The sequence below is a fragment of the Oryx dammah genome, unplaced genomic scaffold (genome assembly GCF_014754425.2).
Source record: "Oryx dammah isolate SB20612 unplaced genomic scaffold, SCBI_Odam_1.1 HiC_scaffold_13, whole genome shotgun sequence".
NCBI lineage: Eukaryota > Metazoa > Chordata > Mammalia > Artiodactyla > Bovidae > Oryx > Oryx dammah.
The window spans coordinates 8,994,459-9,019,742 of NW_024070197.1; the positions used below are offsets into that span (position 1 = coordinate 8,994,459).

A 25,284-nucleotide genomic window follows, 5' to 3' on the forward strand; every position below is an offset into this window, starting at 1 on the left:
TTGGGGCGCCTCCCCCCAACTCTGCATGCCTCCTCCAACCTGGACCCCCGCTCTCTCCAACTCCACCTCAGCAATAAGCTGCGGGGGGCTGCATGCCGCGAGCAAGGGAAGGGACATTCTGGGAAGCGGGTGGGGACCTTCAAGGTGGTCGGGCTGGCCTTTAAGCCACACCACAGGAGGGTCTCCTAGCCTCCTACCCTTCACCCCAGGAGGGCAACCCATCATGCACTGATTTTTTAAAAAATTAGCAGCAGTGTGGGGGAAGGAGGAACAGTCACCCAAGCCAAAAACGGGAACCGAGCTCAGATGGTAGAAGCGGAGGCATGAAGGGGGGGCGGGGAGGACCTGCGGACAGCTGCTCCCTCAGCCTTTAGGAGCATCCCGCTGGTGAATTTCACTCTTTTCATCCGCCTCTCCTACCCGCCCCCCGCCCCGCACCCCCCTCCCCCCCCCAGGGATCTGCTCGCCTCTATTGCTGCATGGACTCAGACCTCCCATCCCGGTATTCCTGGGATGTTCTGGCCCTAGCACACAAAATTCCGCAACACCCCCACCCCCACCCCTAGATTCCCAGGACTTGAGACCTGCCCTCAGAATTCCTGAGGCTGATTCTGGCACGCATCTTCCAAATCCCAGCACGCTCCTGGGACTTAACCTCTCTGCACACAGATGCTACCTGCCCCCCGCCCCAAGTCCCCCCTCCCCTCAGTCCTAACTCCTGGACTGCATCCTAGCACCTCTCAAACCTCCAAGACTTGACCCAGCCCTTGAACTCACGTTCAGCCTTTGGGATGCTCCAATTTTTGCCACACTCTGAGCACTTCCTGACACCCCTAAACCTGACATCAGACATCCAGCTCAGGTTCCCCTGACGCTAGAATTTTCAAGATAGGCTCAACCTGTCTGCAATTCCAGGGAACCAGATCTTTCCGGGGCACCCCCAATTATGGATAACTCTGTCCCCTCCAAGAGCCCCTTTCTTTAAATGGTGTCCCAAAGGCACCCTCATAGATGCCAATGTTTCCCAGAGGGTCATATTTGCACCCCTGGCGATGTGCTAAGGTTTTAAGCAGTACAAGGACAAACACTTTTTGTCTTTCCTGGCATTTCGCATATAAGCCTGTAAGTCCAGATACTGCTGCTTGGCCAGGACACCGTTTATTTAGGTTAGAGGTGTTTACATTTAAAATGTAGAGGCTATTCCCGAGTGGAGGAACGCTGGAATATCAGAAGCTTGGGAAACAATAACATATCCACCCGGGCTGGGATTCCAGCTAGCCCCTCCCCCGCGCTCCTCAACCCCCGACGCTGGCGGGTGGAAAACCATTTCTCACATCCCATCCTGGCTCAAGGATGCGCTACCTCCCCCAAGCCCAGAGACCACACCGGTCCCAGAGTCCTTAGGGGACTCCCCTTTTTGGAGTTGGGGGCCCACGGAATTAGCAACCTCCCTCCCTCTGCTCCCACCGGCCTCAGGAACACCCCCCACCCGAGGGTTGAGGGGACGTCACTGAGCACGATTCTAGATGCAACGATTCCTATGCAAGGGGCATTTTGAGTCCCCCCATTCTGCCCTCGGACCCTGAACCCTGGCGAACCAGGGGCGAGGGGTGGGGCGGGTTCTGATGGGAGCGGGGTGGGGCGGGTTCTGATGGGAGCGGGGTGGGGCGGGGTAAAGGGCTAGAGGCTTCAGACACCAGGGTATGGGGTTGAAGACTGATTATATTGCCAAAGGGTTTAACTTCTTAAAACCCCAGATACCTCTGACCCCCACGGAAGCCGAAAGGTGCGGGGAAACGGGGTGAGGATTTTTCTAAAGGGTACGGACTTCTTCCCAAGGTCTACCCCCACCCCCTCCGGCTCGCCAATCTGCCACACGTACCCAGCTTTTTAGTTCAGCTTTTGAAAATAACCACAATCATCACAAACCTCTACAAACGTTATTCTCGTTCCCCGTCCCCCAAGTCAACAGTGTGGGAGTCGGGGAGGGAGAGAGAGAGCTGAAGGGACAGCTTCCAAGTCCCGCGCCCCTTTCCCCCCGGCCGCCAGGGTGCCTGCAGCTACACGCATGCGCTGCATGAGACGCTCCCCACACGCACGTCGCGCCCCTCCTGCGCTCCGGGACGCACCGACACGGGGCAGGGGGCGGGGTGATTGGGGAGGAGTGAACGGCGGGGGTCTTTCTGAACACAGCGGCTCCTCCCCAACGCGCACACAGCAATAAGTTTCTCACTCAAAAGTGGGCGGGGCGGGCCTGGCCTGTCGTTGGGGTGGGGGGGGAGTGGCAAGGGGGCGCTCTCAGGGATGGGGGAGGGTGTCCTGAGTCAGTCTGGGGAGGGGAGGTCTGCAAATCGTCCAACTTTGGTGCTAATGGCGGGTCTTCTCAACCCACCCCCAGGGCAGGGAGGGAGGGGTCGGCGTGGCCTCTCCCCCAAGCCTCCCCCACGCCCACCCTGGGTGCATGAACCGCCCGTTGCAGAAGCTGCCGCATGTTACCCCCCCTCCCCAAAGAAAAAGTGTCATGCCCCACCCTTCCCACCCACCCTGTCACTCCCCACCAAAATAAAAGTTTCCTTTTCATTTAAAAGTTTCATCCTCCTTGTCTGCAGAGAAGGTCTCCTGAAGGGGGCTTTGGGGGGAGACCTAAGAGTTGGGTCCTCAAGAGCAGGGGTCGGATTAAAATGGCAAGGGCATGCACTTTGAGGGTGCAGACATGCTCCTCATCGCTGGCTCTCACATTGTGATTTGGGAGGGAGCAAGTATCTACCTCAGTTTCCCCGATGGTAAAAATGGGGATCCATGAGATGGTTGGACGGCATCATGGACTCAATGGACAGGAGTTTGAGTAAATTCCGGGAGTTGGTGATGGACAGGGAGGCCTGGCATGCTGCAGTCCATGGGGTTGCAAACAGTCGGATACGACTGAGCAACTGAATTGAACTGAAAGCCCTAATTGGAAAGTCATATGACCCAGGTCATGTGAGCTCATAGATGAAGGTTTCTAGTCTCCAGAAAAGGGATGGACCTGGGTCCCCAGCGTGGGCTCAGGGGTTACCCACTCTGAAGCCAGACTGGGTTCTATTTCTTAGTAGCTGTTTGTCCTTGGGCAAGTCTCTCAACCTCTCTGAGCTTGTTTCCACCACTCAGAAAGTGGAGGGGATGCTCTATTCATTTAACCAATATAAAAAGGAGGGGGTCATTCAGCAAATATAAAAAGGTTAACTACACCAGGCAGTGTTCTAGACACTGGAAAACAATGAAATCTCTACATCTACGGGTTGAGACTAATGTCCCAAATTTAGCACAGCTCAGTAAATAGTATTCAACAAACAGCTCAACAGTCACTACTGTCGTTGCTTTGCAAAGATTTGAGAGTCAGCTAGAGTGCAGCTCCCCCTCCTACCACTCGCTGACTGGGAGGCGTGAAACCAGGGACCCTGCAGCTCTGAGCCTCAGTTTTCCCATCTGTATAATGGAGGGGATACCTCGGAGGGAGGCCGGATGAGAGGGGAATGATTTCTTCCACATTAAATGCTGGGTAAGCAGGAGGTCCCCGACACCGACCTGCTGAATTAGAACCAACCGACTGCCCCCCCATGCATCACCGCCCCTTGCCCATCCTGTCTCCCTACCCCTGGAGGAACACACATAGCCCTCAGGGTCCAGTCGGGGTTGGAGTTTATTTCTGCAACAGTTTGAAGGCTGGGAGGGTATGGGGCCTCCTCAAGCCCCCATGGGAAACTCCAGCTGAACTGTGATCACACAAGAGCAACGGGAGGGAACCTGAGGGTAAGGGGATGTGTGAGGTCCCCTTATCCTGCCCTTCTGCAAAGGTCAAAGGCTGAGGGCCGCCTGGAGCTCAGGGTGCTGTTGCTCATAAGTTCTGGGGTCGGTGGCTAAGTGGAGAGACAGGGAGAGGGAAAGAGGGAGGGGGTGGGGGGAGGGGAAGGGGCGTGGAGAGCCAAACTCCCTTCCCAACAGAGATCATTCATAACCGAAGGAAGGATTTGGAACTGGATGGGAACCCAGCTTGCAGACCACACCCGAATTTCTCCCAAGTGAGATCGCCCCAGTCCGCGATCCCTGCTTGCCCACTCCTCTGTTTAGGGGTTCACGGGGAAGTCTCCCGGGACCCCCGGAGTGGGCTGGATAAGTGCTGTCATGCCGGAAGGCAGTACTTCCAAAATGCAAGAAGCCAGAGGGCGGTTCTCAGGACAGGCACCTGGCGGGGGTGGGCCAAGAAGGGAGGGCACGGCGGCTGGGGGCAGGGTAGGGTCACTGCGGTGGGGCCGCAGCGGACCCTTCGGGCTCCGGGGGCGGCGGCCCGGACCCCGGCTCCGCCTCGTCCGCCACCGCCTCCTCGTCGGACGCCACGCCCTCCTCCAGCCGGAAGACCTGGCGCACCGTGCGGGTGGTGAAGGTGAGGGGTCCGCGCCTGGTTGGGGAAAGGAGGAGAGACCAGGAGGCAATTACCGGAGGAGGGGAGAGAGAAAAGTGAGAGGCGGGAGGATACGGAGAAACAGAATAAAATGGGGAGGGAGGCACAGAGCGATGAGGGCACAGAGCGAAGACGGGGAGCTGGGGGTTTATGCAGAGAGGTTGCGCGTGCACCGGCTGGCCTTACCTGAGCCGGTTCCTCAGCGTGTTCAGCTCCCGGTTCATGGACTCGGAGGCCTCTGTGACATCCTCCAGCTCGTGTTGCAGTCTTCTGCGGACCGCCTGGGCCCGGGAAGCCTCCTCCTCGGCCTCCTCCAGCTGCCGCTTCAGCTGCTTCACTCGAAGGTTGCCTTTCTCCAGCTTTTGCGGGAGCCGGGGAGTCAGGTCATGTCTCTGGGTGCGGCTCTCACCCAGAGCTCCCCACATCTCCATCCCTCCTCTATCCTGACTGTCACACGCCCTGCCTTCTGTTCACACTTTTGTTCTGCTCTCCTAGATCCTCTCACCAGCCTCCAGGTCAGGCTCAAACGTGAGACCACCCACCACTCGGCCTCAGAGGGGTCTCTCTATGCTCGGATCTGACCCTGCCTCTGCCCTGCTCAAGGTCCTCCCATGGTTCTTCAGTGCCCCGGGACAGGTCCCAGCCAGCACCTCAGCCTGGCGTTCCAGGCCCTTGCATGGTCGTCTTCCCATAAACACATGGATCAGGCCATCTGTAGTGAGACCCTCCCCCAGACCCTGCCATCTCTCTCTCCAAGGAGAGGACACACATAATCTGCCTCCCGCCAACCTCTCTAACCTCATGTATCACTCAACGCCCCCAACCCCATTCTTCTCTCAAGTTATTCTGCTTTGCTTCTTTGCTCAGGACTCACTGAGCTGATTTCCATAGCCCAGGGTCCTTGCACCTGCTATTCCCTCTTCCTGGCTCTTTCTCACCCTTCAGTATCAATTCAAATGTCACTTCCTCAGAAAGGTCTTCCGGACCACCTCCCTCCCAATCTAGGGAGGATTCTCCAGTCCTCGGTATCCCCCTCTCTCTCTATTCTCTTTTTTCTTCATAACCCCTTCCACAATCTATAATTATCTTTGCCTGTTTATAGGTTTACAGTGGTGTCTTCCTCTTCCTGTGTTGAAAATGTGAACTTCACGAGGGCAGGGACATTCTCTACGTCGTTCACAGCCATATCTCCCATGCTTTGCACCGTGCCTGGCACGCAGGTTGAACAGGTGCTCAACAATTGTTTTGTGAAATAATTGGCGAATAAAACACAGCTGAGCTTTTAAGGGCACAGCAAACAGAGTCAGTCGCGTTTGAGCCTGGGGTGGAGGCTGGCAAGAGGGTCTAGGAGGATCTGATCCAGACTGTCTTTATTGATTGTGTGAGTTTGGATTATACCCCCTTCTAAAGTTTCCATTTTCTCACCTGTGAAATGGAGCTGAAGAAAGAATGCAAGCATGCTGTCTTTTTGTTTAAGTAGGGAGCACAGTGTGTGGGACACAGTCACTGATCAATACATAATTAAGGGCACAGATATGCAGCCAAAGTGCTGAAGGTTGAACTCTGGCTCCATCTCTCAATAAGTAAATAATTGTGAGCAAGTTACTTCAGTTTTCTGACATGAATAAGAGGGAAAATAATAGTACCTACCTCATGAGTTCTGATTAGACTTAAGTGTTACTACATGTTATGTCTTTAGCACTGGCTAAAGAAAGCCCTCAATAAACACCACTTTATTATTTAAGCTGTGGCCTAGCCTCCCAGTAGGATTTAACTTCTTCCCTCTCATTAGCTGTCTCAGCTCCCCACCAGGGCTTTTCCTAGAGTCCAGAATTTACAGATCACAAAGTCACTGATTCAGGCTCTCTGCTGATGCACCAAGGCCCAGGATGTTATCTGCACTCGGCTTTAGTCCAGCACCCACACACTACCTCTTGTGATGGGAGCTCACTACCTCTAGAGAGGTCCCGTGCTACTTCTCAGTCAGTGGTCCCCACCCCCACTGCTTCTCCATGACGTCAGCTGCTCACCTGGTCCCGGAGCTGGTCAGCCACCCTCCGCTCCTCCTCCACCTGGAGCACCACCTCTTTAAGCCTCTTCTCAGCCCTCCGCACCAGCTTGCCAGAGAGGATGCGCTCCCTGAGGAGAGGCACAAAGGGGAGAATGAAAAGAGTTGCTCACCTGGGGTTCTACCCCTGCCAAGCCTCGTCCAGCAGCTGCCTGTTCTCGGAGTGGCCTCTGCCCAGCTTCCCACCCACCTGCAACTGGCTCCCACAGTCTACTGAGGCCTGGTTGTACCAGGCTACCACCAGGGCACCTAATCCTTAACTTCACCTAAGATGCTTGACGTTCCTAAAAGTGTCTCCACGACTACACCAGTTTTCCACATCCCACTAGGTCTCTTATGTTCTACTGTATCCTCCACCCTGCTCCCAATCTTCCTCCTCTTAGGGAACTGACCCACTGACCGCAAGTCTCCAAATCAGACCGCCAGGCACCATCCTCACCCATTTTCTCTCCTTTGCCCCACCCCCGGCCTGTCAGTACCCAAACCTTGTCCCACTACCCCCTGGACTCTGCCCTGCCCCCTCCTTAGCCTCACAGCCCCAGCCCCCAGGGGTTCAGGACTTATCATCTCCCACCTGACCTCCCTTCTGCCTGGCCTGGGAATTTTCTTTCTCCCTCTCTTCTCTCAATTTCCTTTTCAAGCTCTTTGTGTTTGTAGAACACTCTGGGAGCCCAAAACTCCATCCTTAACCATCTCTGCTGTCTTCCTTTCTCACTCACACACTTCTCTTTGGACACACTCAGCTGTGCCCCAGGTTTCTACAACCATCAACAGCCTGGTGTCCACTAAATCTGTCTCCTGAGCTCTAGCCTGGTTCAGCCCCCAGCCTCGGCTGCCCACTAGACCCTGTACACCCTGCGCTGGGCTCAATGCCTTCTCCCAAACCTGCTCCTCCTCCCAGTTCCCCATGATCCACCTAGATCTGCAGGTCAGACACCTGGCACCATCCTTACCTCCTGTCTCCTGAATTTCCCTATCCTGATGCTCATCCATTCTCTCCTACATGGACCATCATACTAGGGTGAAGTCCAGGTGATGGGGCCCCTAGCAATGGGTGGTGCTTGGCAACCATGACTGGATGTTCTCTTATGTCTGAGCTGGCCACGTGGCTTGCTTGACAGGATATGGCAGAAGGGACACTGTACCAGTTCCAAGTCTAGGCCCTAAGAAACTTTCTCTCTTGGAACCTTCACTCTGTCATATGAACAAGCCTGGGTCAGCCTAGAGCAGAGACAAGTTAGCCGAACTGTCCCAAGCAAGGCTGTAGACATGTGAGATCCCAGCCAAGATCAGCAAATCCATCTAGCTGACTTTCAGCTGAGCAAAGATGCATGAGGGAGGCTCACCAAACCCAGATCAGCAGAACCTACCAGCCATTCCAAAGACTCATGAACAATAATAAATGACTGACGTTTTAAATCACTGAAATTTTAAGGTGGTTTGTTAGGCAGCTTCCCTGCATATGGGGCTTCCTTTGTGGCTCAGATGGTAGAGAATCTGCCTGCAACACAGGAGACCAAGGTTCAATCCCTGGGTCAGGAAGATCCCCTAGAGAATGAAATGGCAGCCCACTTCAGTATTCTTGCTTGGAGAATTCCATGGGCAGAGAAGCCTGATGGGCTACAGTTCATGGGGCCACAAAGAGTTGGACACAACTGAGTGACTAACACATGTTATGCAGCTATAGCTAACTGCTAAGTTACTGTTTAAATTATATAGTGGGAATGCAGTTACTTGCAGCACAGAGCATCCTAAATGATACAGGAAACCATCAACCATTAATATTATGATGCCTTTTGGATATTTCTAAACCAGGTGCTTGTAACATAACTCCCCTTTGTCTCACTGCTCAGAATGTGAGGGTTGCCCTCCAGCTGTGCCCTCCCTTCCCACTTACCTGCTCTCCTGCTCCAGCTGCTCCTCAGCCTGGGCCAACTTAGACTCAAGGGCAGCAATGATCATCTTCTGGCGAGCTCGGGCCCCAGCGTCTTCCTCACCCAGGCGTTCCCGGAGCTCCTGGACCTGCCGCTCCAGCTGCTGCCGCCCACTCTCTGCCTTAGCTGAGAAACTGCGCTCAGCTGACAGTTCTGTGGTCAGTGATTCTACCTGTAGCAGTGGGGAAGGCAGGACTGCAATGGTGGAGTCTCACAGGGAAGGTGGGAGGTAAATGCCAGAACCTCCCATAACTGAGTTGATGCTTGTTAAGTGCATAGCACAGAGCCTGGCACATAATAAACACTCAATAAATGTACTTTTCCTTGATTGGCTTATCAGCCAACAGCAGTGCCAGCTCTGGGTTTTAACCTTTTGGATAGGTTTTTTCTATTTTAATAAGACCACAAGGGGAGAGTGGTGGTCCAGTGGTTAGGACTCTGAGCTTCTAATGCAGGGGGGTCGGGTTCGATCCCTGATTGGGTAACTGAGGTTCCACATGCTGTATAACTCAGCCCAATAAACAAACAAGTTGAGATGACTATCACAGGCTTGTTTAAATGCTGTCAATTCTATCTTTGACTGTGAATGAGTCTATTCCAAGGGTTATCACATTTTTGTTTGCACCAGGCTCATCCAGAGAGCTTGTGGGAAAAAAAGAAAAAAAAAAAAAGGACCACAGGATCCCACCCTCCAGAGATTCTCATTCAGGAAGTCTGGAATGAGGTCCATGAATCCACATTTTCAACAAGCACCTCAGGTGGTTTTGATAGAATGATATGCAGGATTGTTTTGAGAAATGCAGGCTCAATTAACAGGAGCTACTATATTGCTAATGTGTAACCACACCCCTAATAATAGTGCCTGTTTATTTATTCATCTCGTACTCTGAGTGAGATCCTATGCTGGGGACACGGAAATGAGTCAGATGCAGTCTGATTCATACTCTACTTCATTTCACTCTCACAGGAAGAGACCGACTTGGTGATTAGCACATGCTATTTTTTTTAACCTTTTATTGGCAAATAAAACCGTGAGACAGAAAAAGCAAAAAACAGATCAACTATATGCCTTAATAGGTTGGGCTTCCCTAGTGGCTCAGATGGTAAAGAATCTGCCTGCGATGAAGAAGGCCTAGGTTTGATCCCTGGGTTGGGAAGATCCCTTGGGCAAGGGAATGACAACCCACTCCAGTACAGGTTAGTAAAAAGCAAACATCATTGTCACCCCTGCCCAGGTCAAAAAACAGAACTTCATGCATCCACTCTACTAACAACCTCTTCCTTTCACCCCAAACAACATGTCATCCTGACATTTTTCTTTTTTTGGATGTGCTGTGCAGCTTGTGGGATCTTATTTTCCCAACCAGGGGTTCGATCCAAGCCTCCTGCATTGGGAGTGTAGAGTTTTAACCACTGGACCACCAGGGAATTCCCCCTTCCTGACTCCCAGGGTGATCACTTCCTTGCTTTTTTTTTTTCTCTTTTGAGTTTTATTATTCAAAGATGCATCCCTAAATTCTATAGTTGAATGCTGCCCATTAAAATTTTTTTGTACATGATTTTTAAGTCTCTTTTAATCTACAGTTTCCTCCTCCATCCTTTCTGGTGTGTTAGTTGCTCAGTTGTGTCTGACTCTTTGTGACCCCATGGACTGTAGCCCACCAGGAGTTTACTGCGTCCCCTGCATTGGCAAGTGGGTTCTTTACCACTGAGCCACCTGGGAAGCCCATGTTGGATTGGGGTGGGCCCTAAATCCAATGGGCTTCCCCCGTCGCTCAGTGGTAAAGAACCCACTTGCCAATGCAGGAGATGCAGGTTTGAACCCTGGGTCAGGAAGATCCCCTGGAGATGGAAATGGCAACCCACTCCAGTATTCTTGCCTGGAGAATCCCATGGACAGAGGAGGCTGGTAGGCTCAAGTCCATGGTGTCGCAGAGTCAGATGTGACTTAGCAACTGAACAGCCTCGCACTAAATCCAAAATGACTGGTGTCTTTGCAAGAAGGGAAGGAGGCACAGACACACAGAGGAGACACAGGGAAGGTCATGTGAGGCAGAGGCAGAGACCAGGCTGATGGATCTATGAGGCACGGGTTGCTGACAAGCAACCAGGAGAGAGGCCTGGAAGAGATGTTCCCTCAGAAAGGACGAACCTGATGACACCTTGATTTTGGACCTCTGACCTCCAGAACTGTGAGAGAACAAGTTACTGTCTTTTTAAGCCACCCAGTTTGTGGCAATTGGTTGCAGCAGCCTCAGGCAGCTAATACAGTGACTAATTAGTATTTTTTTTTTAATGTCATTGTGTACTTGAGGGTTTAAACAGATTTGATGGATTTAAATCAGCTGTAATTATGACCGTGGTTGAAGCGCAAGCTGCTCCATTTGGGGCCAGTTGGGACCCTTTCCAGGTTGGCTTCTAAATGCTTTTGAGATCACCAGGCTAGCTTCCTGGGGAACTGGTGTATTATGGACTGAATGTTGCCCCACAAATTCATATGAAGTCCTAACCCCCAGTGTGTATCTGGAAATGGGGCCTTTGGGAGGTAATTAGGACTAGATGAGGATAAGAAGGTGGGGCCCCCATGATGGCATTAGTGCCCTTATAAGGAGATATCAGATAGCTTGCTCTCTCTTGCTCCCCCCACATGCACAGAAAGTCGAGCCCAGTGACTGCAGATGAGATGATGGCCACCTATAAGTCACCACTTACAAGCCAGCAGAAGAGGCCTTGGAATGAAACCTATATGACCAGCATCATGCTCCCTGGATCCAGCCTTCGAGAAGCCTCAGAAGCACAACAGAATGAATGCATCTATTCCTCCCCCACCTAGAGAACTCCTATTCAACCTTCAAAACCCAACTCAAATATTCCCTTTTCCTATGTGGATTGAAAAAGAGGATTGAAGGTGTTATGGTCCCAGGTCAGTGGGGCCTCAGGCTGGCAGGGGGTGGTCCAGCTGTGCTCACCTGCAGGAGCAGCTTTCGGTAGCGGTCATTGAGCAGCTCTGCATTGCTTTGCTCCTCCTCCAGCTCCTCTTCCATTTGCCCCAGGCGCCCCTCCAGCTGACGTTTCTCATCCAGAATGGCAGCTCTAGGGAGAACAGGCAGGGCAAGGTCGCGGGAGGTGAGAGGGCAGGATGGCCAGAAGAGGGCGCCCTGCCCCACATTACCACGGGCCACTCACTTGCTAAGGCTGCCGTTGGCCACCTCATCTGCCATCTCATCCCTCTCCTGCTGGGCCTGCCGACGGGCACGGTCAGAAGCGGCCAGTTCCTGCAACGAGCAAAACAGGCAGGTGGTCAGCTGCGGTGATGCGAGGCTGGCTGAGCACTGGCCTCCCTACCCCTCACGCCTCAGGTCTCTTGATCTTTTTTTCACTGCACTTGGACATGCTGCCCCTGGATAACCTTGGAATAAGCTTCAGTCTATAAGGCAGATGTCTCCTAAATCCATCTCCGCAGCCCCTGATCCATGTCCACTTCTTGCTGCCCGCCTGCCCGGATCCTTCACCCTCATGGCCTCCTCACTGAGCCCAGCATCTCTTTTTCAGACCAGTTCCTCCTCCAGTTTCCCTCAGTCATCGGGCCAGACCCCCTCTCCTCCCCTCCTCTGCCGCCTTACCACCCAAAGCCCTGTCCATCCTGCTCCTTTACGCTCTCTGTTCCCTCTTCTGCGTCCCGGCTCAGGCTTCATCATCCCTCTCCAGCCTCCCTGCCTCCAATCTCCCTACTCTAGCCCATCCCCACACCGACCTTGGGGCTTTCCGGTTCAGGTCCCTGGCCCCGCCCACCAGCGACCCCACCCTCCTGAGCCCCGCCCACCCCGGCATCACCTCTTGCAGCCGCAGCACTTCCGCCTCCAGCCCCTTGAGGCGCTTCTCACTCTCCCGGTTCTGGGCAAAGATCTCCTCTCGAGAACTGCGCGTCTCCTCCACCTCCCGCCACAGCTCCTTCATCTGGGCCTGGGCGGAATGGAGCGAGTGAGTGGGCCCAGCCAGGTCACAGGGAATACCCCCAGCCCCGCTACCCTCGCAGTCAGCCCTGTGGGGGCTCCCCGTGAGCAAGCAGAGTCCTGAGGACTTGGGCTTCTGCACCCCGCTCCCAGCCGCTGGCTGTGTGACCATAGGCCAGCTCTCCCCTTGTCTCTGGGCCTCACTTCTTTAAAAAAAAAAAAAAAAAGCATATCAAAATTAAAGCAAGCGTAAAGTGGGGATAATATGTGGACTCTGGAGTAATAATAGAGTTGAGAGGCACTTCCATGGCAGTTCAGCGGTTAAGACTCCCGCGCTTCCACTGCAGGGGGCGCGGGTTCGATCCCTGATGGGGGAACTAAGATCCTCAAGTCAAGCAGCTTGGTCACAAAAAAGTGCTGGAAAACACCGATCACTTACCTTGGGCCAGTCTCTATTCTGTACACATACTGAAAACCTTAAGCCTCACAACTCCAGTTGGTGGGGACTATTTTCCTACCCAGTTTACAGATGGAGAAACTGAGGCACAGAGAGGTTCAGCAACGCACTGAGGGTGGTGAGTGGCACAGTCACGACCTGAAACCAGGCTGCCTGACCCAGGCGTTTACACTTTCGGCCACTTTGCTACCTGACAACTATTTATGTCCCCATCCAGCGGCATGTGGGATTTTAGTTCCCTGACCAGGGATCAATCCTGTGCCTTCTACAGCGGAGGCGCAGGGTTTTCATCACTGGGCCGCAAGGAAGTCCCCAAAACTAAGCAATTTAAGTAAAGGAACTAAAAAATATAAAAAGAACCAAATGAGCCTTTGGGGCATGGATAGAGCTGTTGCCTAAAGTGGGTGCTTCTCCTGGGATCGAGAGGGCGGGGTCCGAGCTGATTTGGGAGCTGGTTTGGGAGCCGGAGCGAGGGCGGGGCCTCCTCTTTTCGCGGCTTAAGCCCCACCCCTTACCTGCATCTTTCGAAGCTGCTTCACCGCCTCTTCCTTGCCCTGCCCGGCCGCCGTGGTCTGAGCCTTCAACTCCTCCAGCTCGGCCTCCAGCTTCTTGCGGGCGGCCACGGCCAGAGCACGCTGCTTGCGTTCCTCATCGCGCTCCACCTCTGCGTCCCTCAACTGGGAGAGAGGAGGTCGGGAGGGGCGGGCTCAGGCGACAGGAGGCCCAGGCTCCCCCTACATGCCAGTAGCATAGAGGTCTATCCTCCAGCCCCTGCCCAGGTCTCCAGCCCCACTCCTCCTGCCCCTTGCCTCTTCTCTCTGCCACAAACCCAAACATCCTCTCCAACCCCACAGCCCTGGCTCAGGCCTTATCCCTCCCTCTTGCCCCAGCCTCCTCTTTGCTCCCATCACTACTCTCTAGCCCATTCCTGAAGGCTCTAGAAAGGTCCTTCTACAATCACAGCTGACACTGCTCGGCCCTCCTGTGGCTGTCTCCTTGGTGCCCTCAGGACAAAATCGTGCATGAACCTATGGCTGGATCAGTGGGGCCAAGGGCGATTTAAAAAGAAACGCTCAGATACTGCTCCCCAGCCTGGCCTTGGATCATGTCTTCATCACTTGCTCTGGGCTTCCCAACTCCAGTCTCCCCTGCTCCAGTCTGCTGCCCACATGGCCCCAGAGGGCTCTTTCTGATACTCAGGGCTGACCCGCCCCCTCCCACGCTCAGCACACATCACCGAGTGAAAAGCCTTGCCCACTGCAGACCATAGAAAATTCCTCCACTGAATGAAGAATGAATGAATGAATGTGCAGAGAGAAATATGGAGCGAATGAGGAAGCAGGTGAAGAAATAAATGAACAAGGAAGGAAGGTCACGGATGAAGTGGGGTGAAGACAAGCTGGTCAATGAGCAGGTAAATGGGTATACCAGTTGGTTGGGGATGCAGAGGAGGTGGGTAGATACTGGGGCGGTTGGGCTGGAGAGAGGAGGTTGATTGGAGCGGGTATTGGGTAGATGGAGAAGTCGGATGCAGAGTTGGTTGTTTAGAAGTCTTGGCTGGTAGGGAGGCTGTGTACGGGCGGCTGGGCAGCTGGCTCAGTAGACGGGATGGTGGTTGGGTGGACCAGTTAGTGGACAGAGGGTGTCCGAATGGGTCCTTGTGCGTGTGGGTTCTCTGGTCATGGTGGGCTGGGGAACAGGAGGATGGCTGGCTAGTAGGTGGGACTTGGGTAGAAACCCAGAGTGGCAGGTGGGTGGGTGAGACTTCTGGGCACATCAAGCTGGGTGGCGCCCTGCCCATACCTGCTTGGCCAGCTGCCGCCGCCTCTCCTCACCCGCCTCGTCACGGCCCTGCAGGTCCCGCTCGTGTTGTGCCTTCAGGGCCTGCATGGTCACCTCCAGGCGCAGCTTGGCATCCTCAGCTGCCGTCAGCTCGTCCTCCAGCTCCGTCACCTGCATACGCAGGTCGCTCGCTGCCTGTTCGGCCACCCGGCGGGCTCGCTCCAGCTCATGCACCTGGGAGGGTGGGGGGCAGAATGAGAGTGAGCCCTGGGCACCTGGACCACCGAGGCGGCAGGAGGTCAGGCCCGGAGATCTATGCTAGGCTAGGGGGAGGGGAGCTCTGATAGACGAGGGGAAGGCAGCAAGGGGACATGTCCATCCTAGCTCCTTCTTGTCCAGAGTCACCTACACACGGCGTGAGCGGCTCTCGTGCTCAGTGTGTACACGTGAGCAAGTGTGTTTGGCGGAAGAGTCCGTTCACATTTCATGAACACGCACCTGCATATGGGTGTTTTCTAAGAATCTCGCGTGCTCAGTGTGTGCACACGTTTGCTGGAAGATTCTCCCCGTGTGCTCGGCCCATGAACCGTTGCCTGTTGATGCCTGGCTTTCCTCACTTCCCGGGTGTGTGTATGAACACGGGGACTCTCCGAAGACTGTTCCCTTCGCCCTCCGTGTGGGAGAGCACACACGTGTGCTTGTGTGCCCCAGCGTCACGGGGTGGGCGTGGGGCGCGCGGTCGCCCACGTGTGTGTGTGTATGTCTGTGTGTCCTGGGGACCCGGGGCCGCTCACGCTCTTGCCGACGTCGTCCTTGCTGCTCAGCAACGCCTCCAGCTCGGCCCGCAGCGCGCGGTTCTGCCGCTCGAGCTCCTCGCGCGCCTCCTGCTCCTCCTCCAGGGCCCGGGTCAGGGACAGCGTCCGGGCCTCGCGTTCGCGGCCCTCGGCCTCCGCCCGCTCCCGCTCCTCCACCGCCCGCAGGACCGCCGCCTTCTCCTCCGCCAGGAGCTTCCGGGGTGAGGGAGATGGGGTGGGGGAGACAGGTTAGCTAAAAGGAGTGTACAAGGGGATGGGGAAGAGACAGGGGCCGAGGACGGAGAGACAGACAGACAGACAGAGGCAGAGACACAAGAGGGAGGCAGAGGGATCAAAGTTTCCACTGGGTCCCAGACCAGCTCGCTCTTCAGTGGATCACTCTGGTGATGGGAATGTAAACTGGTGCAGCCGCTCTGCAGAATAGTGAGGAGGTACCTTTAAAAACTAAAAATAGAGTTAGAGGTGCCATAGTGCTCAGCTGCTTCAGCCTGTGGGACTCTGTGACCCCGTGGACTGCAGCCCGCCAGGCCCCTCTGTCCATGGGATTCTCCAGGCAAGAATACTGGAGTGAGTTGCCATGCCCTGCTCCAGGGAATCTTCCTGGCCCTGGGATGGAACCCGAGTCTTCAGTGTCTCCTGCTTTGGCAGACAGGTTCTTTAGCACTTGCACTGCCTGGGAGGTCCTAGAGTTACCATATAATAATGTAGCAATCCCACTCCCGGGCATAGAAGCCTTTAATTCGAAAAGATACATACACCCCAGTGTTCATTGCAGCACTATTTACAATAGCCAAGACATGGCAGCAACCTAAATGTCCATGGATGAAGGAATGGATAAAGAAGATGTGCCCAAATACACCACAGAATATTACTCAGCCACGAAAAAGAATGAAATAATGGCATTTACAGCAACATGGATGGACCTAGAGATTATCACAGTAAGTGAAATAAACCAGGCAGAGCAAGACAAACATCATATGCTATCACTTCTAGGTGGAGTCTTTTTAAAAAATGATGTAATTAAATGCATTTACTTACAAAACAGAAACAGACTCACAGATTCAGAAAACAAACTAACAAACTTGTGGTTACCCAAGGGGAAAGGGGAGATGGATAGATTTGGAATCTGGGATTAACAGATATACACTACTATATATAAAACAGATAATTAACAAGGACCTGCTGTAAAGCACAGGAAACTCTACTCAATATCTTCTAGTAACTTATAAGTAAAAGAATCTGAAAAAGAATATATGTATCATATATAAATATATGAGGCACTTTGCTGTACAACTGAAACTAATGCAGCAGTGTAAATAAACTACACTTCAAGTTTAAAAAAAAAATAAATGAAAGGAAATTTTGAGCCAAAAAAAGGAAAAACCTTAAATGGATCAAACTGATCAGCCCCTCACTTTATATACCCAAAAGAGGAAAGGGTTTTCTTTCTTCCTCTTGTAGTCATAGTAGGGAAAAAAAAATACATAAAAACTTAAAATGTACTTCAAACCTTCACTGTTTTTTTATGACATAGCAATTGATGAACAATAAAACGAGACATGCAAATATATACATATATTTATATGTATATTTGTTGCTGTTCAGTGGCTAAGTTGTGTCGACTCTTTGTGACCCCATGGACGGCAGCATGCCAGGCTTCCCTGTCCTTCACCATCTCCTAGAGTTTGCTCAAACATATCCATTGAGTTGGTGATGACATTCAACCATCTCATCCTCTGTCGTCCCCTTCTCCTCCTGCCCTCAATCTTTCTCGGCATCTGGATCTTTTCCGATGAGTCAGCTCTTGTGTTGTTGGAAGAGGCTGTTTGCCATGACCAGTTTGTTCTCTTGGCAAAACTCTGTTAGCCTTTGCCCTGCTTCATTTTGTACTCCAAGGACAAACTTGCCTGTTACTCCACATATCTCTTAACTTCCTACTTTTACATCCCAATCTCCTATGATGAAAAGGACTTTTTTTTTTTTTTTTTTGCTGTTAGTTCTAGAAGGCCTTATAGGTTTTCATAGAACTGGTCAACTTCAGCTTCTTTGGTATCCAGTAGTTGGGGCATAGACTTGTATTACTATGATGTTGAATGGTTTGCCTTGGAAATGAACTGAGATCATTGGGTTGTTTTTAAGGTCACATTCAAGTACTGCATTTCAGACTCTCTTGTTGACTATGAGGGCTACTCCATTTCTTCCAAGGGATTCTTGCCCACAATAGTAGATATGATGGTCATCTGAATTAAATTCACCCATTCCTGTCCATTTTAGCTCACTGATTCCTATGATGTCAATGTTCACTCTTGCCATCTCCTGCTTAACTCTCTCTCTCTATCTATCTATCTATATATATAAAACACAAATTAATTCTTTAAAAATTTTTTCAGTGATCTATGAAATAGTATTAAGCAATCAAACACACAGGTATTTGGAGTTTGAGAAGAGAAGGGAAGAAAGAGAAAATGGGGCAGAAAAATATTTGAAAAAATAATGGCTGAAGATTTCCACATCTGATCAAGAACACTAACCCAAAGCTGTTGGAAGCTTGGCAAACTGAAGTAGAATAAACACAAAACCCCATAGCTGGATATCATAGTCAAACTGCTAAAAAGCAAAGATAAAGAGAAAATAGTCCAAACCAGCTAGAAAACCACATCACATTACCTACAGGGAAACTATGACTTAGACGATTGTTAACTTTAAATATGAAACAGTGGAGGCCCCAGAACATGGAATGATCTCTTCCCAGTGTGGAAACAATAAAACCTGAAATTCAACAGCCAGTGAAAATTCCTTTCAACAATAAAGGCAAAAATAAGGACTCTCCCATTTTCCAGATGAAGAAAATGAGGCAGAGAGGTTGTGCAATTTACCCAAGCCACACAGCCAGAAAGGGCCCCAACTGGGATGTGAACCTCAGGGTTGCCTGATCTTAACGCTCTGGGGTTCTGAGAATTTTATTCCATTCTTAGATTGTCAAGATGCTTGGTATGACCCCCACTTTCAATTTTTTCTTTCTTCGTCTTTTTTTTTTTGGCTGAACCGCATAGCTTGTGGGACTTAGTTCCCCAACCAGGGATCGCACTGGAGCAATGCAGTCCATGGGGTCACAGAGTTGGACGCGACTTAGTGACTGAACGACACCAGCAGTGAGAGCACGGAGCCCTAACCACTGGACTGCCAGGGAATTCCCTTATCCCCATTTTCCAGATGAGCAAACTGAGGCTGAAACGGGACAAGCGGTTTGCCTGAGGTCCACAGTGAGTCAGCAGGAGAAGCAAGATGTGTTATTTCCTTTCGCCTTCCTAAGTACCCTCTGGTGTATCTGCAGGACGCCTTTGGGAGTAACAGTGGGTACTAGCAGTAATTAATTGGGGGCAGGAGACCTAAGTCAGGATCAATGGACATTCTCTCCTACAGAGGCTCAGAGGGAAGAGGCATCTTGCCTGAAGGTCCTCGAAGGTTCACAGCTGAGCTGTGACATCACCTGTTACTGATCGTTCATAATGACCGTGACAGGCAGCGTGGGTGAGCACCCCAGTTCCCCAGGTGGCTAACCCAAGGTGCCTCACCTGGTCGAACTTGCGCTGCTTCTTCTCCAGCGCGCTCACGAGCTGCCGCTGCTGCTCCAGGTCCACTGTGGCATCGTCCAGCTCCTGCTGCAGCCGCCGGCGGCCCCGCTCCAGCCGCTCGACCACTTCCGCCTTTTCTGCCAGGCGCTGGTTCAGGACCTCAGCCTCTCGGGCTGCCCGGCGCCGAGCCTCCTCCCCTGCCTCCAGGGCCCCTGCCTCCTCTTCCTGGCGCCGCCGCCACTCTGAGAGCTGGGGTTGGGGGTGGTGGAGAGAGAGGGAGGGTGGCACCCATGTCAGTGACCCAGGTGTGAGTTGGTGGGGCCCCATTTCCCAGATGAGGAGACTGAGGCCTAAAGAGGGAAATGAGTAGGGATGAGGTTGTGAATTCTTGGAGCCCCAGCTCCTCCAGGACGTTTAAATGGTTTCCACAGGACCCAGAAGATGAATCAGACATGGGTTCTGCCCTGGGGAACCCCCAGTCTGATGGGAAAGACTGAGTGTCACAACTAGGACGATAGAGGCTAAGGTAGAAATAGGGAAGCCACAGGAGTCCACCAGATGGGTTCAAAAATCTATTGAGAACATTCAAGAGACTTCCTGGAGGATGGAGCATTTGTGATGGATCTTGAAGTATGCATAGGAGTTTTCCAGTTAAAGAAGGATACTCACAGGTATACATTCATCATTCATTCAACAGGCATTTTTCAAGGCATCCCATATATCAGGCACTATGTTGGCTTAGGCTGGGGACCCAGATCTAACTCTGATGGGGTCCCACCTTCAAGGAGCCTTCAGTCTGGCGGGGGGACTCATGGGCAATGACAGTTCTAGCCAGTCAGGGTGACTGGAGTGGGGACAAAGGAGAAAGAAGGGTTAAGGAAGCTCAGAGAGGGGTAGTGAGGAATTTCTTAGAACAGGAGAGGTGGATGCTAAGTCCTAATAAATGAAAAGCGTTTTCCTACATGAAGTGAGGAAAGAGAGATGAGAGATGAATATAGCTAACGGTTAAAGAAGACCCAGAGAATGCAGGTTCTCTGACAACCTGGTGAGAGGCATGGGTTTTGTCCAGGGCGGGTAGCTGGAAAGCCCTGGGAGGTCTGTGAGCAAAGACAGGGCAGCATCAGCTTGGGGATTAGAAAGATCGCATGAAGGATGAGCCGGAAGGGGAGAGACAAGAGGCAGGGAGGTTTGAAGGCAGGCTGAGAGGAGGACCCAGGTGACAGAGGATGAAGTTTGCGCAGGGCTAGGGCTGTGGGGACAGAGAGGAGGGGAGTCTGGCTTGCAGCTGTCTGGCTTGTGACACACTGGCCTGTGGGGTCACCCCATGAGCCATGGAACCCAGGAGGAGCCGTGTGGGGGAATCTCCCTGCAGGGCTGTTCACCTGGGCCTGGGCAGCCTGCAGCTCGCGGCCTGCCCGCTCCCTGGCAGCGGCTTCCTCGTCCAGCTGCTCCCGCAGCCCGGCTGCCTCCGCCTCCAGGGCTCGTGCCCGGGACCCCAGGGCCAGCTTCGCCCTGGTCTCCTCCTGCAGCAGCTCCTGCAGGTGGACAGGAGGATGATGTTTAGTGTGGGCAGGAGGGTGGGGGGCGCGGTCTGGGTTAGGGAGCGGGTGGTGAGATGGGAGCTGGAGTCACCTGGGCATCGTGGAGCTGGGCCTCCATGCTGGTCAGCTCCTTGCTCAGCCTGATGGCTCTGGACTCGGCCTCACTCAGGGCTCCGGACACATTCTCGAGTTCAGCCTGTGGGGAAGGGGCAGCTTATCATGGCAGCTTCCTGCCAGCCGACCCCCCTGCTTTACTGCCCACTGCTGGTGGGGATGTAAAAGGGTGCAACTGCCACGATAATCAGTCTGGCAGCTCCTTAAAATGGTTAAATGCAGAGTTTCCACGTGAAAGTGAAAGTGTTAGTCATTCAGTCCTGTCTGACTCTTTGTGACCCCATGCACCATAGCCCACCAGGCTCCTCTGTCCATGGGATTGTCCAGGCAAGAATACTGGAGTGGGTTGCCATTCCCTTCTTCAGGGGATCTTCCCGACCCAGGAATTGAACCCAGGTCTCCTGCATTGCAGGCAGACTCTACCATCTGAGCCACCAAGGATGTTAAACCAGAGTTTCCACAGGGCCCAGCAATTCCACTCCTGGGTCTGTACCCAGGAGAAATGAAAACAAATCCATGCAAAAACCTGTACAAGGGTCTTCACAGAAGCAGCATGCACAACTGCCAAAAGGTGGAAACAACCCAAATGTCCATCCACAGATGACTGGATAAACAAAATGTGGTCTCTCTAGACAATGGAATATTATCTAGCCATAAAAACAATGAAGCACAGATAGATGCTACAACATGGATAAACCTTGACAACATTATGCTAAGTGAGTGAAGTCAGACACAAGACACATATTGTATGATTCCATTTCTATGAAGTGTCCAGAATAGGAAATCTAAAGAGACAGAAAGTAGATTAGTAATTGCTAGGGCAGGGGGTGAGACTGGGAGACCTTAACCCTAACTCTAGTACAGGATTTCTTTCCAGGGTGATGAAAAAGTCCTAAAATTAGATTATGGTGATAAATGTACAACTCTATGAATATACTAAAACTCGTTGTTCAGTTGCTCAGTGGTGTCCAACTCTTTGCAACCCCACGGACTGTAGCACACCAAGCTTCTTTATCCTTCACTGTCTCCTGGAGTTTGCTCAGACTCATGGCCATTGAATCAGTGATGCTATCTAACAGTCTCATCCTCTGTCACCCACTTCTCCTCCTGCCCTCAATCATTCCCAGCCTCAGGGTCTTTTCTAAGAGTCAGCTCTTCATATCAGGTGGCCAAAGTATTGAAGCTTCAGCTTCAGCATCAGTCCTTCCAATGAATATTCAGGGTTGATTTCCTTTAGGATGGACTGGTTTGATTTTAAATGGGTGAGTTATACAGTATGTGAGTTATATTTCAGTAAAGCTATTCTCCTGGCACCCAAATCACCACCACAATGATCCTGGCTGCAGCTCCTGGCCTCGTGTTCTCAGCAATAAACAGGTATTGGTCATTTAGTTAAAAAACATAATACAATTAAAATAAAAAACCCACATCTCTCCTAGCAATCACAGTATGACATTTTCTACCTACAGGTTTAAATGTTCGCCCTGGGTTTTCCTAATCAGACCATGGATTATTTACGGCCAGAAGATAAGAGGGTGAAAAGTGGGCACTGCGGCGGGGTTAAGAGCCGCAAGGTCAGTCATGCCTGGATTCACGCTTTGGCTCTGAGGGAACTTAGACAACCAGCTTCACCTCCCTGGGCTTCAGTTTCCCTGTGTGTAAAATGGGAACAATATTAGCACTTCCATCAGAGAAGGGTCAGGAGGCTTTAGTAAAAATACACACGATGTTTGGTATATAGCAACCACTCACCAGATACTAGCTGTTAATGTATGATAATGCTGAAGAAGTTGGCAGGGACGGCAGGGTTGATGTGGACCAAACTGAAGCCCAGAGAGGGCAGGCATCTCACCCAAAGTCACACAGCAGACACCACCGCTGAGCTGGCCGCCCCACTCACCTGGGCTCGCTGCAGCTTCTCCGCAGCCTCTGCTCGGGCCCGCTCCCCATCTCCTGCGCGGCCCTGCACCTCCTGCAGCTGTGACTCCAGGCGACGCCTCCGCTGCTCACCCTCCTGCCGCGCGGTCTGCAGGTTGCTAAGCTCTGTCCGCAGCTCAGACACTTCAGCCTCCAGAGTCAAGCGGGTCTTCTCCCATGTGCCTTTGCTCTGAGGTGGGAGAGAGAGGGCAGAGATTTATGACTCCCTTTCTCTACCAGGCCAGGCACATGCATGCCCCATGTCCTTTGCACTATTTCCTCTGGAACCCCTCACCATTCCTTAAAGAGCCAGGCGCACTCCTGCCCCAGGGCCTTTGCACTGACTGTTCCCTCTGCCCGGAACATGTTTCCCAGGATGCCAAGATGGGGTCACCCTTCGCATCCTTAATTTTTTTTTATTATGACCTTGTTTATTTATTTTTGGCCGTGCCGGGTCTTTGTTTCTTCGAGGGGGCTTTCTCAGGCTGTGGTGAGCAGGGGCTGCTCTCTGGTTGCCATGTGTGGGCTTCACATGGCCGTGTTTTCTCTTGTTGCGGAGCAGGGCTCTAGGGCACGCACGCTTCAGTAGTTCTGGCTCCTGGGCTCTAGAGCACAGGCTCAATAGTTGTGGTACAGGGACTTAGTTATCCCAAGGCAGGTGGATCTTCCCGGCCCAGGGACTGAACCCATGTCCCCTGCATTGGCGGGCAGATTCTTTACTACTGAGCCTCCTGGGAAGCCCCTTCCTTCAGCTTTTGACTCAGAGGTCACCTTTTCATAGAACCTCTCCATGGCCTTCTCTATTTCAAATCACAAAATGCCCGCCTCGCCCCACTATGAGCATTCTGACCCCACTTTTTGTTCATCATTTTCCCATAGCACTTATAACCCTGATCTATACTATGAATCTGTTTAGACTGTTTACACTCTGCCTCTCCTGCTGAAACATCACCTGCACAATAAAAGGGTACTGACTGGTTCATACTTGGGGCCCTCAGTATCACACTGGGAACATAGGACATGTTCAACGAACGTTCGCTGAATGAAAGATGGATCGGGGGGCTTCCCTGGTGGCTCAGTGGTAAAGAATCCACCTGCCAGTGCAGGAGACATGGGTTCGATCCCCGGTCCAGAAAGATCCCACATGCCTGCAGAGCAACTCTGCCCCAGGGCCGCAACCATTGAGCCTGTGCTCTAGAGCCTGGGAGGCACAACCACTGAACCCTGAAAGCTCTAGAGCCTTGCTCTGGGACAAGAGAAACCACTGCAGTGAGACTCCCGAGCACGGCAGCTAGAGAGCAGCCCCCGTTCACCACAGCTACAGAAAAGCCTGAGCAGCAACAAGACCCAGCACAGCCAATAATAAATACATAAAATTGTTTTTTTTTTTAAAAAAGATGGATCAGAGACATGAATACCTGAGAAGAGAGGCGGGCTGGCCTAGGACCAGCCAGACAAACATCCTCCACCCAGCATCCCCCTTGGCCTTCCCATGGCTCCCCAGAAACCCCAGCCCCGTCCCGACCCACCCTCCGGGCTTGCTCCAGCTGCTCCGCCAGCTCTCCCAGGGCCTGGCCATGGCGCTGCCGCAGCTCCTGCACTGCCACCTCGTGAATGCGCGTCTCCTCCTCCAGAGCCTTCTTCAACTCCGTCACCTCCTGTTCTCTCTTGGACCTTTTTTTGGGGAAGGGGGACAGGGAATAGAATTTCAGAATAGAGGAAGAGTGGGACTTTAGGGCAGCCCCCAACAGCCAGTTGTGCCTCTTCTTATTCTTTCCCTCCAAGGATGGGGACTTCATTCTATATTCCCCAAGGAGTATGGGTGGTGATGCTGCAGGAGTGTGGCTTTAAGAGTGAGCTCCTATGTATCTGGCAAAACCCTATTCAAAATGCCCCCTTCTCAAGAAGTCTTCTTGGACTCCCTCCCGCAGAGTGATACAGGGGTCTTCTCTGATCATCTACGATGGCCTGTCCTACTCCACTAAAGCTCACTTAGCTCTAGACTGGGTCTGTCTTTACCTGAATCCGCCTACTCCTAGACTGGGAGTTCCAGAGGACAATGCCTGAGTCTGACCCATTTATGTCCCCAGCTTGGTCCAGAGCCAGTGCCCAGAAAACAGCTGGTGAATGGCTCAGCATCTGTGCAGATGGAGAGTTTGGACCCACGTCCTTTTCCTCTCCTCCCAACCTGGCTCCACAGGTGCCCAACTGGTGCCAGCTGCCGGCTGCCCAGCCTCACCGGAGCTCCTGCTGTGCATTGGTGGAGTCCAGCGTGTCCTCCAGCTCGCCCCGCAGTGCCTCCAGCTCCTCGCCCAGGTCCCGGCGCTGCTTCTCCGCCTTGGCCCTGGCTGCGCGCTCAGCCTCCAGGTCCTCCTGGGCCTCAGCCAGCCCAGCCTGTGCCTCCCTCAGGGATTTGAGTAGCTGGGCCCGGGCTCCACCCTCTTCCTCTGCCCTGGGAGTAGACAAGGACCAAGGGGGTTAGTACAAGGACAGGCAGGGGGTGGGGATGATTTCTGGGGGCGTAGAGGGACTAGACATGGCCAGTTCCAGATTCGAATCCCAGCTCTGTCCTTGGACACGTGGCTCTAGGACTCAGAGCCTCAACTTCCCTAGCTGTAAAATGGGGATGACACCATTGGTATCACAAGGACACTTACTAAGTTCCCTCCACTTGAGAGCCCTCTGCCTTA

General features: G+C 52.6%; 1 protein-coding gene across 2 annotated transcripts in view; it reads right to left on the bottom strand.

The window, feature by feature from the left end:
• Positions 1-3,661: 3,661 nt before the first annotated feature.
• The window catches only part of MYH14 (myosin heavy chain 14), a 76,921-nt gene continuing 55,298 nt past the window's right edge, over positions 3,662-25,284 (bottom strand). For both annotated transcript variants that reach the window (XM_040251972.1, XM_040251971.1), the window contains 16 exons: positions 24,834-25,046; positions 24,124-24,268; positions 22,578-22,784; positions 20,655-20,759; positions 20,405-20,557; positions 19,023-19,271; positions 15,427-15,639; positions 14,654-14,866; positions 13,366-13,527; positions 12,275-12,403; positions 11,627-11,715; positions 11,410-11,533; positions 8,404-8,612; positions 6,469-6,577; positions 4,625-4,797; positions 3,662-4,435 (listed from right to left, as the gene is read on the bottom strand). In XM_040251972.1, coding sequence (XP_040107906.1) covers positions 4,276-4,435; positions 4,625-4,797; positions 6,469-6,577; positions 8,404-8,612; positions 11,410-11,533; positions 11,627-11,715; positions 12,275-12,403; positions 13,366-13,527; positions 14,654-14,866; positions 15,427-15,639; positions 19,023-19,271; positions 20,405-20,557; positions 20,655-20,759; positions 22,578-22,784; positions 24,124-24,268; positions 24,834-25,046 — 2,653 coding nt within the window. In that variant the 3' untranslated portion in view covers positions 3,662-4,275. The remainder of the gene's footprint in view (positions 4,436-4,624; positions 4,798-6,468; positions 6,578-8,403; positions 8,613-11,409; positions 11,534-11,626; positions 11,716-12,274; positions 12,404-13,365; positions 13,528-14,653; positions 14,867-15,426; positions 15,640-19,022; positions 19,272-20,404; positions 20,558-20,654; positions 20,760-22,577; positions 22,785-24,123; positions 24,269-24,833; positions 25,047-25,284) is intronic.